Raw genomic sequence first — 15,686 nt, 5'->3', positions numbered from 1 at the left:
TGATGAGGCAGACTGTAAAGAAATAAGAAGCGATAGAATGGATAAGACAGAGTCTGTCTGGGCAAAAATCAAATTGGGGAAGAAAGCTACTAGAGCTTCCCCTGGGATAGTGCTTGGGGTGTGCTATAGACTTCCAGGATCTGATTTGGATATGGATAGAGACCTCTTTAATGTTTTTAATGAAATAAATACTAATGGGAACTGCATGATCACGAGAGACTTTAACTTCCCAGATATAGACTGGAGGACAAGTGCTAGTAATAATAATAGGGCTCAGATTTTCTTAGATGTGATAGCTGATGGATTCCATCATCAAGTAGTTGCTGAGCCAACAAGAGGGGATGCCATTTTAGATTTGGTTTTGGTGAGTAGTGAGGACCTTATAGAAGAAATGGTTGTAGGGGACAACCTTGGCTCGAGTGATCATGGGCTAATTCAGTTCAAACTGAATGGAAGGATAAACAAAAATAAATCTGTGACTAGGGGTTTTGATTTCAAAAGGGCTGACTTGAAAAAATTAAGGAAATTGGTTAGGGAAGCAGATTGGACTGAAGCACTTATGAATCTAAAGGCAGAGGAGGCCTGGGATTACTTCAAGTCAAAGTTGCAGAAGCTATCGGAAGCCTGCATCCCAAGAAAGGGGAAAAAATTCATAGGCAGGAGTTGTAGATCAAGCTGGATGAGCAAGCATCTCAGAGAGGTGATTAAGAAAAAGCAGAAAGCATACAAGGAGTGGAAGATGGGAGGGATCAGCAAGGAATGCTTCATTATTGAGGTCAGAACATGTAGAGATAAAGTGAGAAAGGCTAAAAGTCATGTAGAGTTGAACTTTGCAAAGGGAATTAAAACCAATAGTAAAAGGTTCTATAGCCATATAAATAAGAAGAAAAAAAGGAAAGAAGAGGTGGGACCGCTAAACACTGAGGATGGAGTGGAGGTTAAGGATCATCTAGGCATGGCCCAATATCTAATCAAATACTTTGCCTCAGTCTTTAACGAGGCTAATTAGGAGCTTAGGGATAATGGTAGCATGACAATTGGGAATGAGGATATGGAGGTAGATATTACCATATCCGAGGTAGAAGCCAAACTCAAACAGCTTAATGGGACTAAATCTGGGCGGCCCAGATAATCTTCATCCGAGATTATTAAAGGAACTCGCACATGAAATTGCAAGCCCATTAGCAAGAATTTTTAATGACTCTGTAAACTCAGGGGTTGTATCATATAACTGGAGAAGTGCTAACATAGTTTCTATTTTTAAGAAAGGAAAAAAAAGTGATCTTGGTAACTACAGGCCTGTTAGTTTGACATCTGTAGTATGCAAGGTCTTGGAAAAAATTTTGAAGGGGAAAGTAGTTAAGGACATTGAGGTCAATGGTAATTGGGACAAAATACAACATGGTTTTACAAAAGGTAGATCATGCCAGACGAACCTGATCTCCTTCTTTGAGAAAGTAACAGATTTTTTAGACAAAGGAAACACAGTGGATCTAATTTACCTCGATTTCAGTAGGGCGTTTGATACGGTGCCACATGAGGAATTATTAGTTAAATTGGAAAAGATGGGGATCAATATGAAAATTGAAAGGTGGATAAGGAACTGGTTAAAGGGGAGACTACAGCAGGTCATACTGAAAGGTAAACTGTCAGGCTGGAGGGAGGTTACCAGTGGAGTTCGGTTTTGGGACCAATCTTATTTAATCTTTTGATTACTGACCTTGGCACAAAAAACGGGAATGCGCTAATAAAGTTTGCGGATGACACAAAGCTGGGAGGTATTGCCAATTCAGAGAAGGACAGGGATATCATACAGGAAGATCTGGATGACCTTGTAAACTGAAGTAATAGTAATAGGATGAAATTTAATAGGGAGAAGTGTAAGGTCATGCATTTTTAGGGATTAACAAGAAGAATTTTAGTTATAAGCTGGGGACGCATCACTTGGAAGTAACAGAGGAGGAGAAGGACCTCGGAGTATTGGTTGACCACAGGATGACTATGAGCTGCCAATGAAAAAAAGCCGTGAAAAAAGCTAATGCGGTCTTGGGATGCATCAGGCAAGGTATTTCCAGTAAAGATAAGGAGGTGTTAGTACCATTATACAAGGCACTGGTGAGACCTCATCTGGAATACTGTGTGCAGTTCTGGTCTCCCATGTTTAAGAAGGATGAATTCAAACTGGAACGGGTACAGAGAAGGATGACTAGGATGATCCAAGGAATGGAAAACCTGTCTTATGAAAGGAGACTCAAGGAGCTTGGCTTGTTTAGCCTAACCAAAAGAAGGCTGAGGGGAGATATGATTGCTCTCTATAAATATATCAGAGGGTTAAATACCAGGGAGGAAGAGGAATTGTTTAAGCTCAGTACCAATGTGGACACAAGAACAAATGGATATAAACTGGACATCAGGAAGTTTAGACTTGAAATTAGACGAAGGTTTCTAACCATCAGAGTAATGAAGTTCTGGAACAGCCTTCCAAGGGAAGCAGTGGGGGCAAAAGACCTATCTGGCTTCAAGATTAAACTCAATAAGTTTATGGAGGAGATGGTATGACGAGATAACATGATTTCGGCAATTAATTGATCTTGGACTATTAGTGGTAAATAGGCCCAATGGCCTGTGATGGGATGTTACATGGGGTGGGATCTGAGTTACTACGGAGAATTCTTTCCTGGGTATCTGGCTGGTGAGTCTTGCCCACATGCTCAGGGTTCAGCAGATTGCCATATTTGGGGTCAGGGAGGAATTTTCCTCCAGGGCAGATTGGCAGAGGCCCTGGGGTTTTTTTGCCTTCCTCTGCAGCGTGGGGCATGGATCACTTGCTGGAGGATTTTCTGCACCTTAAAGTCTTTAAACCATGATTTGACAACTTCAATAGCTCAGACATAGGTGAGAGGTTTATTGCAGGAGTGGATGGGTGAGATTCTGTGGCCTGCGTTGTGCAGGAGGTCAGACTAGATGATCATAATGGTCCCTTCTGACCTGAAAGTCTATGAGTCTGCTCTCTTGATAAGGGGACACAGTGCATCACGTGAAGATGAAGCCCAGCTGGGGAATGCAGCACACAGAGGAACAGGGACATGTGGCAACCAAAACACACTCGCAGGAGGCACTGTGGCAGCATAAGTGAACCATAAAATTTCAGTTCTTTACTGAAATATTTCAGTTTTCACCTGAAAACCAAAACTTTTCAGTTTTACGACATTCAAGGTTGTTTATTTTTAAATGAAAAAAATCAAAGTTTTCCCATGGAAGCAGACACATTTTGAAAAAAAAAAAAGTATATGAAAAACCTAATTTTCTGTTGAAAAACGGTTTCAATTAAAAATGTTAACCAGCTCTAGTACATATGTCTATCACTGTATATTAAAAGAGAGAAAATATCACTGTACATTAAAACATGTACAGGGTGCAAATGCTATAAGAGGATTCTGTAAAACAGAAAATTTGATGCTAATATTATCTACTATACAACAATTATATCATAAGATTTTATATTCTTTAGTCAGTTCAAGTTTTTTGCATTTGATTTACCATATTCCTTTTCTCTTCAAGCAGGAAGACACACTGATGTTCTGTGGGAAGTCTAAATTGTTTCCAAAAAATGACAAAGTAAAACTGTATTTTTTAACTATGGTTAAATTATGGGGCTTTTTACAATAGAAACATGGTAATTTTACTGACACTAAAAACCCTAACATATTAAGCTGAAATGCAGTAGTTCTCTTATACTCATATTAACAATGTTGTCAGGTTGAATGCTCTATAGTATTACTGTGACACTAAAAATAAACATAAATCTAGTTTTAAACTACCATCAAAATAGTAACTCTTATTGCAATTAGTAACGTTGGTGTCCTGTTCTGCATTCCTTGCCACATATAAATGGTTATTTCCTACTTTCATAGAGAGCTGCATGCATCTATCATGCCAGATAGAAAATCTTGTTTTTCTCTATTCAGATTACTGAACATCTCTCATATCATATAGAAATCCCATGTTTCTTGATTGGAGCTCGAGCTGCACATCACTGAAAGAAGCTTTTAAATACAAGTATACCTGGCCTATTGGTATTTTCTTCATACAACATTAAATAGAAGTATGTATGTGTCTGTCTAGCCTTCTTGTGTGTGTGGTCACACACAGATTAGGTAGAGAGATAGATATAATGGAGATATTTCAGCATAGTCAATATTATAATTCTGATATAAATTAAATGAATTACAGTACAATTTCATATTCTTTACTAAATGTAACCAAATCTCAATGAAAAAGCAAATTATTGCTTATTATGCAAATGAAATGATTATTTTTATTGGGAGCTAACAATTATTATAATGATTCTATTTGGAATCGGCAGTTTGACTTCAATAATATCCTTTGAGAGTATAAGAAACACACACAGGAATGAAGCACTAGGAGAAGATTTCCTTTCCCCCACATAAGAGCTAACATAAAGGAGTTCCTTTCAAGCTTCTATTCAAGATTGTTGGCATGTCCATATGGTAAATTCTGCCACAAAAGGCATCATTCCAACCATATTCTTTAAGAGGAAGGAGCAAAATCCAAGCAAATAAAACGCTTGGGGTCAGTAGTCACTATGTAGAAAAAAGCCAATCAACTAGAATATAAGTATTAAAGCCAGACTGAGCTCTTTAAATCTGTTCCTCCCAGTCCATTTTTTTTTCTTATGTGGATCATAGGTTTTGTGTTTTGTTGTTGCTGTCTGTTTAGAGGAAAAAGGCTGGCTCACTTTGTTTCTTTTCAACCCACGTAATGCACATTATGGTCAAATTCTCAAAACTAAAGCCTTTAAAATTGAATCTCCAGGTTGCTAGGTTTTTTTCATGCACAAAGCCCTATAAATTGGTGTACAAATTTAGAAGTTGGGATAAGGCCCTTTTTTCATTTTTGAATCTCTGTTAACAAAAGTGATGTTTACATATCTAGACATGAGCACATAAGCCTTTGCTAACAACATTCATAGAATTTTATCATTATAAAATACAATATCCTGACAGCATTGATCTACTGACAAAGGAGCAAAGTGAGTGGATATATTTTTCAATATGATGAATTTCTGCATTACAGATGTGAGAGGTATTATTTACAAAGTTTCCATTGAATGTCTGTAGAAGTTTCAGTTGTACTGCATACTATACCATGAGCATAATGGACGGAGATGGTTCTGCATACATTGTCCCCTATACTGGGTGGACAATCATCAAAAAGTTTTAACACCGTGAAGCAAAGAAACAAAAATTTGCCCTTTCCCAATAATTTTCAGTGAATGCCCTGGCATCACGAAGATAAATGATTTGTCCCATCATTGTACATTTATAACTCGGTTCAACATCTTCATCAACATTAGAGAAAACAATTTTGTAAAAGCTTCTACTGTGGATAAGGACTTCAATAGTGCATACTAGGGCTGTCAAGCAATTAAAAAATTAATCACAATTAATTGCACTATTAAACAATAATAGAATGCCATTTTGGATGTTTTCTACATTTTCAAAATATATTGATTTCAATTACAACACAGAATACAAAGTGTACAGTGCTCACTTTATATTTATTTTTTATTACAAATATTTGCAATGTAAAAACAAAAGACATAGTATTTTTCAGTTCACCTAATATAAGTACTGTAGTGCAATCTCTTTATCATGAAAGTTGAATTTACTAATGTAGAATTATGTACAAAAAAACCTGCATTCAAAAATAAAACAATGTAAAACTTTAGAGTCTACAAGTCCACTCAGCCCTACTTCTTGTTCAGCCAATAGCTCAGACAAACAAGTTTGTTTATATTTGCAGGAGATAATGCTGCTCACTTCTTGTTACAATGTCACCTGAAAGCAAGAACAGGCATTTGCATGGCACTGTTGTAGCTGGCGTTGCAAGATATTTACATGCCAGACGCACTAAAGATTCATATGTCCCTTGATGCTGCAACCACCATTCCAAGGAACATACTTCCATGCTGATGATGGGTTCTCCTCATAACGATCCAAAGCAGTGTGGACAGATGCATATTCATTTTAATCATCTGAGTCAGATGCCACCAGCAGAAGGTTGATTTTCTTTTTTGGTGGTTTGGGTTCTGTAGTTTCTGCATTGGAGCGTTGCTCTATTAAGACTTCTGAAAACATGCTCCACATCTCATCCCTCTTAGATTTTGGAAGGCACTTTAGATTCTTAAACCTTGGGTTGAGTGCTGTAGCTATCTTTAGAAATTTCACATTGGTATCTTCTTTGCATTTTGTCAAATTTGCAGTGAAAGTGTTCTTAAAATGAACAACATGTGCTGGTTTAACATCTGAGACAGCTATAACATGAAATATATGGCAGAATGAAGGTAAAATACAGCAGGAGACAATTCTCCCCCAAGGAGTTCAGTCACAAATTTAATTAATGCATTTTTTTTAAACAAGCATCATCAGCATGAAAGCATGTCCTCTGGAACCATGGCTGAAGCTGAAGAGGCATATGAACCTTTAGAACATCTGACACATAAATATCTTGCAATGCTAGCTACAACAGTGCCATACAAATGTCTGTTCTCACTTTCAGGTGACATTGTAATTAAGAAATGGGCAGTATTATCTCCCACAAATGTAAACCAACTTGTTTCTCTTAGCAACTGGCTGAACAAGAAGTAGGGCTGAGTGGACTTGTAGTCTCTAAAGTTTTACATTGTTTTATTTTTGAATGCAGGTTTTTTTGTACTTAATTCTACATTTGTAAGTTCAACTTTCATGATAAAGAGATTGCACTATAGTACTTATATTAGGTGAATTGAAAAATACTATTTCTTTTGTTTATCATTTTTACAGTGCAAATATTTGTAATCAAAATATAAAGTGAGCACTGTACACTTTGTATTTTGTGTTATAATTGAAATAGATATATTTGAAAATGTAGAAAAACATAAAAAATATTTAATAAATTTCAGTTTGTATTCTATTATTTAACAGTGCGATTAATTGCAATGAATTTTTTTAATCGCAATAAATTTTTTGAGTTAATCACGTGAGTTAACTGCGATTAATTGACAGCCCTAGTGCATATCCTTGATTATTCACAATCTCAAAAGCAGTGAGTCACTGCTTCCATGGGTGGCGCGTGAACCCACACTTCGGGGAGGCTAGCTCCCAGCCCAGCCCCACTCTGCCCCTTCCGAGGCCCTGTCCCTACCCTACCCCTTCCACGTCTGTGCCCGCCCGCCAGAGTCCCGAGGCCCCCCTCCATCCTCCTGCCAGAAGAGTCCCAGCCAAACTGCCCCAAGCACCGGCCCACACGCCCAAGCTGTCCAAATTCCTGGGCCATTGGCCAGACTGCCCTAGCTGCACCAGCTGACCCGAGCACTGGTCCGCCCGCCCCAAGTCCTGGGCCAACAGCTGCTGTGACTCCCGGCTGGCCCAAGCACTGGCCTGACCCCTCAGGCCACCAGCCGGCTCAACTACTGACCCAACCCGAGCTGCCCCATGCCTATGGTCAGCCTGAGCAGCTGGCTAACCAAGCTCTGAGCTCCAGGCTGCTGGCCTGAGCTGAGCTCCTACCGGCCTTGGGGGAAAGGGGATGCGAGGGTGGGGTCTCAGGGTGGAGCAAGGGTGGGCCACGGCCTGGGTTAGGGATGGCTTAGCCTTTCCTGGCCTATTATACACGCTGCCCATGTCTGCTTCCATCTGTATTCTCAGATGTAACACATCAGCCAGTAATTATGAGGGATCCAGGCCCTTGAATCTGGGCCATGAGCCCCCAGGCAGGACAGACTGTGGCCACAACCAACCACTCACCCAAAGCTGTGGAAAAATGGGTTAGTGAAGCTCTAGCTCACTAAGGGCCCACAAAGCTTCTGTTTGGAGGAGATGTCCCCTGAGTGGCAGGGACACATTACTTAACCAGAAAGAGACACAGGAAACTGTGCCTGGCAGATGCTATGGGCCCTGCCTAGTTGCCTGATTCCTGAGCCCTGCCTGTTCCTGGTTCCTGCGCTCCTTATCCCAGAACCCTTGCTGTTGCCAGTTCCTGCTTTTCTGCCTCATTCCAGGTCTCTGCTTCTATCCTACCCTGACGCTGACTCCGGCTCTGACCTTTGGCTTGGCACCTGACTCTGACCCTGGCTCTGGTTTCAGGTGCCTGACTCTAAGCATGATTAGGCATGATTGCTCACACCCTGGTCCCTACAGAAATACTGATTGGATGCCTCTTCTCAGAGCTAGTACTGCTGGATATGACAACTCAGCATTGTGAGGGACATGGCGGGGCAGCAATTCTCCTCCCCTGCTAGTGGTGTACAAGACATGTTAGGAGAGAGTTCAATTTTCACATGCACTGAGCCAAATTCTGCTAGAATAACTTATCACTGACACTAATGAGCAAATGGCAGCAGAATTCACAAGTGCCATAGCTGACTAAACATATATAGTCCCAAGAGGTAAGTGTATAGGTGTGAACATCCTACTCACATTGTGTGATCAGTTGATGGCCTGTGGTTTTCTTCCCCAGGATGCATGGTTGCTCCATTTCCAAGGCCCCAGCGGAATGCACTAGTGGAATGGACTGAAAGAGTTGCTGCTGTCACTTCTGTTGCTGGTTGGTACCATTCACACAGGTTTTCACCTTCAAAATCACAAACTTCCACGACTTTACAAGACAAAATTAAAACACTTAGTATACGTCTACAAACGGGGAATGATCAGACAGTTGATGTTCAGGTCGAGTGAACAATATGGGTATAAAAGAATTTCAGTGTCGTTTCTTTAATTAGTATTTATACCGTATCGACAAGCATGGCTTTTCCCTATTGGTACAATACCAGTCATACTCACTATATTATTGGCTAAGAAACCAATTCTAACCAGGGGATTAAAATAAATCATTTGAACTGTTATTCACCTTGGTTTCTACCAGATCACATTATATATGAAAAGGACCCATTTCCTCTGGTGATGTCATATGCCAAGATATCAGTGTAAAAGCCATTAGCTATTAGTGTGATAGCAACTTTATGAAGGAAACTCAAAAAGCAAATTAGTTTTATTTTAACAATCCAAATCATATCTGAATGCCTTACAGTAATGCTGCCATTTGGCATTGGGACCAAAATACTGAATTACCATCTTATTTGGATAGTATTTCAGCCTCCTGTGCCTTAGCTGATCCCTTCCTGAAGATGGGAAAAATGAGTATTCTAGTTGCCCTTTCCCACTCAGTGTCCCCATACACAGAATCTAATGGCTAAGGTTCTGTGTTTGTCATGGAGGTTACGGAAGTCACAGATTACGTGACTTTCCATGACTTCTGCAGCGGCCGGCATGCCTCACCCGGAGGCCACCTGAGAAGCTCAGGCAACCACTGCGCCAGTCGCACCAGCTGCTGCTGGGGCAGTCTCACCCTCCCACTCCCAGCAGCAGGAGTTTGGGTGTGGGGGCGCTCAGGGCTGCGGGTTGGGGTGCGGGGCGGTGCTTACTTAGAGTGGGCTCCCTGGAAGGGCTACAGGAACTCTCCTCCCTCAGCTTCTCGCTCCATGTGCTGCCTGGGCTGGCAGGTACCTCCCCCACAGCTTCCCATTGGCTGCAGTTCCCAGCCAATGGGAGCTACAGAACTGAAGCGTGGGGCAGAGCAGAGGCAGCACGTGGAGCTCAGGAGCTGGGTAGGGAGCCTTCCCCAGACCCGCCAACCCTCCCCCCCACAACATCCGCGGTGCCCCCCAGCCTGTTGTCCCGAGCCACCCCCTCCCCAAGTTTTAGTCAGGGGTATATAGTAAAAGTCATGGACAGGTCACAGGCCGTAATGTTTTGTTTACTGCCCCTGACCTGTCTGTGACTTACTAAAAATAACTGTGACTAAAACGTAGCCTTACTAATGGTCATTTCCACTACTTAGGGAACTGGTCAACTGCAGTGTAACTTCCAAATTATTTTTTAGAAACTCCAAATTTGCCTTTGTGGTGCAGGATGAGTCCCTGTCAGGTTCCAGGACTTTCAAACAGATTAGCACAGTTTAGTTCAGGGGACTGCTCTGAGGATTCTACAGGGGCATGTGAAAGTTGTATTGCTAACCCATGCAGCTTGTAAAGGTTGGTGCTGCTCAGGGCTCGTGTACACTTACAGCACTGCAGCTGTGCCACTGTACCGCTTATTGAAGATGCTACCTATGCTGATGGGAGAGCTTTTCTCATCAGCGTAGGTACTCCACCACCCCGAGAGGTGGCTATGTCAACGGGAGAAGTCCTCCCACCAACATAGCACTGTCTACAGCGTGGGCCAGGTCACTATAACTACTTCGCTCGGGGTGTGGGTGACATAGTTATGCTGCCATAAGTTGGTAGCGTAGACCAAGCTTTAGATGATCTCTGTATTAGTAAGTAATAATGTGTGAGGAGAACATGTTGTCCTGGGGTAATCTCTTTGGGGGAGTAGAGGTTGGGGAATAAAGAGGTGGGGGGGTGCGCTAACAGAGCAGCTTTATTAGTTTAAAAAGTTACAGTAAAGCGAACCACAACCAATGTCTCTGCCTAATTATCCATAAGATTAATGATGCTTTCTGACAATGATAAGTGGCACAGTCTAAAGTACCACACATTTTTTTTACAGTTTTGTGTGTTTTATAAATATTATGTTTTAAACTGCAATTGACAGTGGATAACACCCTCCTGTGCACAGATTGCTGCCTGCAGGACGTACACCGGACCCTTGCTAAAACACGGGATTTGGGATCCATGCCAAGTACCGCGCTATAGCGGGGACCGCGTTAAAATGAAATTACTGTATACAGTAAATGTCACATCCATAAAGTATAGAAAACCTTAGAAAATAAACTCCTACTTGAAGGAAACAATAAACGAGAAAAAAAGTATTGCTTTATTAGAAGTTTAAAGTAGACATTACAATAAACTAGTCTAGTGCTGTTTCCGCTTAGCTGTGCTGTTTCCGCTTAGCAAACTATAAAAGACTACGTAGCTGCATAATTTTTATAGGCTCAACGTCTTGCATCTCAAACCATCTCAAAGCAGTCTCTAAGCCGGCTATGGTCGCAGTTGACATTGGAACGATGTCCACTTCATCTTCCTCTTCTTCTTCCACAGTGAAGGCCAATTCTTCAGCTTCTGGAATGTCGTTTGGTCGTAATGTCTGAAGAATTTGGTCATCCGTTAGACTTTCAGCAATGGGACAAAATTCTTCTGCTTCATCGTCGCCTCTTATCCAGGACTCGATATTTTGTGGCAGAACAGTTACCCCGAGCCCGGACAGTTGCTGGCACAGTTCCTGCATCCACTCCATGTCTGTTTTTCCAACTTCCTCCTCTGTAAATCCCTCAAAGTCAAATTCCTCGTCAGACTGTGATCTGCTTTATTCATTTTCTTCCAGGAGCGGGTGGCCAAACGACTCTCTCAGTCCCACCATCCAACAGCGGTTTATCGTTTCAGTGCTTAATAAATTCCAGGAATCACCACCAATGTAAAAGAAGTCTTTTATAGTCCACTTCTTCAGAAAATTGGTGACAGACAACTCGCTTTCTATCATTTGTCGTACCAAGTTCCGTCGATAGCGCTGTTTAAAAATGGCAATAACACCTTGATCAAGCAGCTGGATTTTGGAAGTCGTGTTTTTAGGTAAGTATTCAACCCGTATTTTACTGTCATGGGTTCTGAGTCTTTTGGCCGGAGGATGCACAGTTGTCCAGCAAAAGAATGGCCTTTTCTTCTAAGCGTTTTGCCCGCAAATGCTTTGGCACAGAAGGGACAAATTTGGTGAAGAACCATTGTTCAAAAATCTCTCTTGTCATTCAGGAATTTTTGGAGTTCTTATAAGAAAATGGCAGTCAATTCACATTTACATGATGAAAGCACTGAGGCATGCGAGACTTTCCAATGCACAATGGTTTTACTTTATGCTTGCCTGTTGCATTCACACAAAACAATAAAGTAAGACGATGTTTTGCCTGTTTATAGCCTTCTTTCTTACATTCTTCTGTTCTGACAGCCAGGGTTTTATCGGGCAACATTTTATAATAAATTCCTGTTTCGTCTTCATTGTAAACCTGTTCCTCCGAGTAACCCTCTGCCTGTAAAATTTCCCTCAGCTTCACAGGGTATGGTTGCATGGCATCAGCATCAGCAGAGTATTTTTCTCCCAAAACTGCAATCTGAGATATTCTGTGTCTTTTCTGAAATCACCATAGCCAACCCGAACTCGCCTTAAAATTGCTGAATTCATCATTAAGTTCCCGGTCGAATTTTTCCACTTGCATGGCTATAAGCGGACCAGAGATCGGAATGCCTTTCTGCTGTTCTTGCATAAACCACATGTACACCGCAGAATCAAGATCAGCATCATTCGCTAAACAGGCTCATTTTCTTTGAAGGCCATGCTCTTCATCCAGGTTATGAATGTAAATTCCGAGGTTGTCAGCATTCTTTAGCCATCCACGAAAGGTGGACTCGTTAATGCCAATATCACGGCTAATCTTTGCCTGGGTTTTGCCATTTCTAAGTCGTTCGACAGCTTCCAATTTCTCCTGCACCAAGTAAGCCTTCCTTTTGCATGACATTTTTGACATCTTTCTAAAGTTAAATACTGTACCTGTACATTTTTATTACATTATATTTGTATGGCGTTCTAGGCCTACAGCAATCGTCTTAGGGCTTGTCTACACTACCACATGGGGTCAATCTAAGATACGCAACTTCAGCAATGTGAATAGCTGACGCTCTCCCGTCGACTGCGCTTGCACTCCTCGTTCTGGTGGAGTACTAGAGTCGACAGGGGAGCGCTCAACGGTTGATTTATTGCATCTATACTAAAAAAAATTGTACTGTACAGTACTTAAATTTGGGATCTATGGACGTGACCGCATTATATCCGAATTTGCCTTATATAGATGCACGTTCTAGTGTGGGTCCGATGTACTTCAGGCCTATTCAGATATTGCCATTCAAGCGATGAATTGCAGTCATTTCTGTGGTGACTGCAGACTTCAGATTGCATGCAGTAGACTAAGCAATATTCTCCATAGCTTTTATCCTCCTGAAGAGATGAAGGGTGACTTGGAAGACAGACTTAAAGTGAATCTGTGAGAAAAAACTTGTTCTACTGAGTGAACTCTGCTTTATGCTAAAGTTTCATTTCAGTGTTTCTCATCAGTAACTAGAGCTGGATGAATACTGCATGAAAATGTCTATCAATATTTGAATTTGTAAATCACTTCCACTTTTTCCATTTGGGTTCACTTACCATGGTCAATCAGTGGCTAATGTTTTGCTGGAACAAATGTTAACAGAAAGTAGATCTCAAAATCACATATGAGTGTATTTGTGGACAGTATATTTTATATTCATACATACACAAACAAAATGCTTTATAAATACTCTCACATTTAATCAGGAAAGAAAAACAATACCATGTGATTTGTCTGACCAGTCATAAGCATACAACATCTTATTTTTTCAATATTCATAATCAATCTATATAGGAAAAAGCTGAAGAGATTTGTGAAATTAAAATCAAATAATTTTGAAGAAACTGCTATATTCAAGGAAGTTTCATGAGTATTAAAAATAAAAAAATATTTATTATTATTTATTTGTACTATGGTGATGCATAACAGCTGATTGTATTCAGTGCTGAACAAACATATAGACTAGAGTTGGCTGGAAAATGCTGTTTTACTGAAATCAAAATGTTCCATGGGAATGTGTTGATTTCAACAAAGTTTCATTTAGAAAAAAATCTAAATGAAGCATTCAATAATATCACAAACATTTAATTTCAACATTTTCAGAACCGAATGTTTCCAATTTTCATTTTGAAACTGCTTTTCATGACAACAATTTTCTTTTCTATTATGATTTTTTTGAAAGTGGAAATCAAAACTAAATGTTTTAATTGAAGAAAAATTATTTTTTTAAAAAACTGTGGTTTTGTGGCAAATTTTGAAATTCAATGTTTCATTCAAATTCAGAATGAAAACAAATTTAGAAATTGCAGAATTTCCCATAACCTGGAAATTCTCCTTTCCCACACCTCTAATATAGACACAGTTCCTGTCCTGAAGGGGCATCTAACTACATTTCCTATTGTGAACTATCAGACCAGGACTGTCTAGGACTATATTTTAAGGCACAAATATAAAGCAATAGATTGATTTCTATTATTAAGTGTCTTGATAATAGAAATCCATCAGGAGCAGCCAACAAGTTACTTCCTTGTAACTCTTTTGGTTATATTCACTCTTCCCTGCATGCCATATTATCTTAATTTCTTGCTCACCAACAACTGCCTTGCTGAGCAATAATTACTGGTTCAATTAATTTGAGAAACTGTATTTTTTTAAATGGCTATGTATAGTAACCAAGCACTAAGTGATGTAAGCTTTTGAGTAAGTAATTTGAGTTGAAATATAAAGTGTCAAGTCCCAGTCAGCACATTGGAAGGTTGAAGATGCATAACATCTCAAATTCCCATACTACAAAGCTGAAGGTTAGTCTTCTTTGGGGAAGCTTATATGAAGATTAATGCCAGGACACAAATACAGAATAACAAATGAAGATATGGAATAATTAAATATGTTTAATATCTCAGAATAAATTAGCATAATAATTAGTTCACTGACCACAAGAGGACTCATCAGACTTATCAGAGCAGTCAGGTCTGAAATCACATCTCTGGATCATCTGGATGCAGTGGCCTGTTTCTCTACAGACAAATTCCTTCTCTGTGCAATTGTTCGTAGGGAGTGTTGCAGGAACTGAAGTTCCTGAGGGCGTTGATGAGATAGTTGGCAAATTTCCTTATGAAAAAAATAATTCAAATAATGTATTTATTCAACAGTTATTTGATCTCTGCACCTGAACTGTGGAATTGCTGTGAGAATCTCCTCCTATCTAACATCCCTTTATTATCATCTCCTTGCTGTTCTGTCCATTAAAAAAAAATACTTTGACAATCACCTTCCTGTCCCACCACTCTGACTGCGTCTTGCCAATTTCCTCTCTACTGGATTTCTTTCTCATGAGGCTTAAGTACCTAATTCCCACAGTCCACTCCCAGCATCTGGCAGTCAGAGGCCAGGGACACCCTGACCAGCTTTGCTAATAGCCATTGATGGACCTGTCCTCTATGAACTTATCTAATTGTTTTTGAACCCCTTTATAGTTTTGGCCTTCACAACATCCCATGGCAATGAGTTCCACAGGTTGAGTGTACATTGCGTGAAGAAGTACTCCCTTTTGTTTTCTTTAAACCTGCTGCCTATTAATTTCACTGGGTGACCTCTGTCTCTTGTGTTATGAGAATGAGTAAGGAATTACTTATTAACTTTTTCCACACCTTCTCAGTCACATCCCCCATTAGTCATCTCTTTTCCAAGGTGAAACATCCTAGTCTTTTTAATCTCTCTTCATATGGAAGCTGTTCCATGCCCTTAAGCATTTTGTTGCCCTTTTCTGAACCTTTTCAAATTCCAATATATCTTTTTTGAGAAGGGGAGACCACATCTGCATGCAGTATTCAAGATGTGGGCATACCATGGATTTATACAGAGGCAATATAATATTTTCTGTCTTCTAATCTATCCTTTCTTAATGATTCCCAACATTCTGTTTGCTTTTTTGACTGCCACTCCACAATGAGCAGATGTTTTCAGAGAACTATCCAAAATGACTCTGAGAT

The 15,686-nt window shown here is 40.2% G+C and overlaps 1 protein-coding gene across 1 annotated transcript in view; it reads right to left on the bottom strand.

Moving 5' to 3' along the window:
* The window catches only part of MALRD1 (MAM and LDL receptor class A domain containing 1), a 465,892-nt gene that overhangs the window by 295,131 nt on the left and 155,075 nt on the right, over positions 1-15,686 (bottom strand). Inside the window, exons 20-21 of the mRNA XM_078851340.1 lie at positions 14,629-14,805; positions 8,481-8,658 (exon numbers count right to left, since the gene is read on the bottom strand). Coding sequence (XP_078707466.1) covers positions 8,481-8,658; positions 14,629-14,805 — 355 coding nt within the window. The remainder of the gene's footprint in view (positions 1-8,480; positions 8,659-14,628; positions 14,806-15,686) is intronic.

This window comes from Lepidochelys kempii, chromosome 2, assembly GCF_965140285.1.
Source record: "Lepidochelys kempii isolate rLepKem1 chromosome 2, rLepKem1.hap1, whole genome shotgun sequence".
Classification (NCBI taxonomy): domain Eukaryota; kingdom Metazoa; phylum Chordata; order Testudines; family Cheloniidae; genus Lepidochelys; species Lepidochelys kempii.
This window is presented reverse-complemented; position numbering and strand designations above follow the sequence as displayed.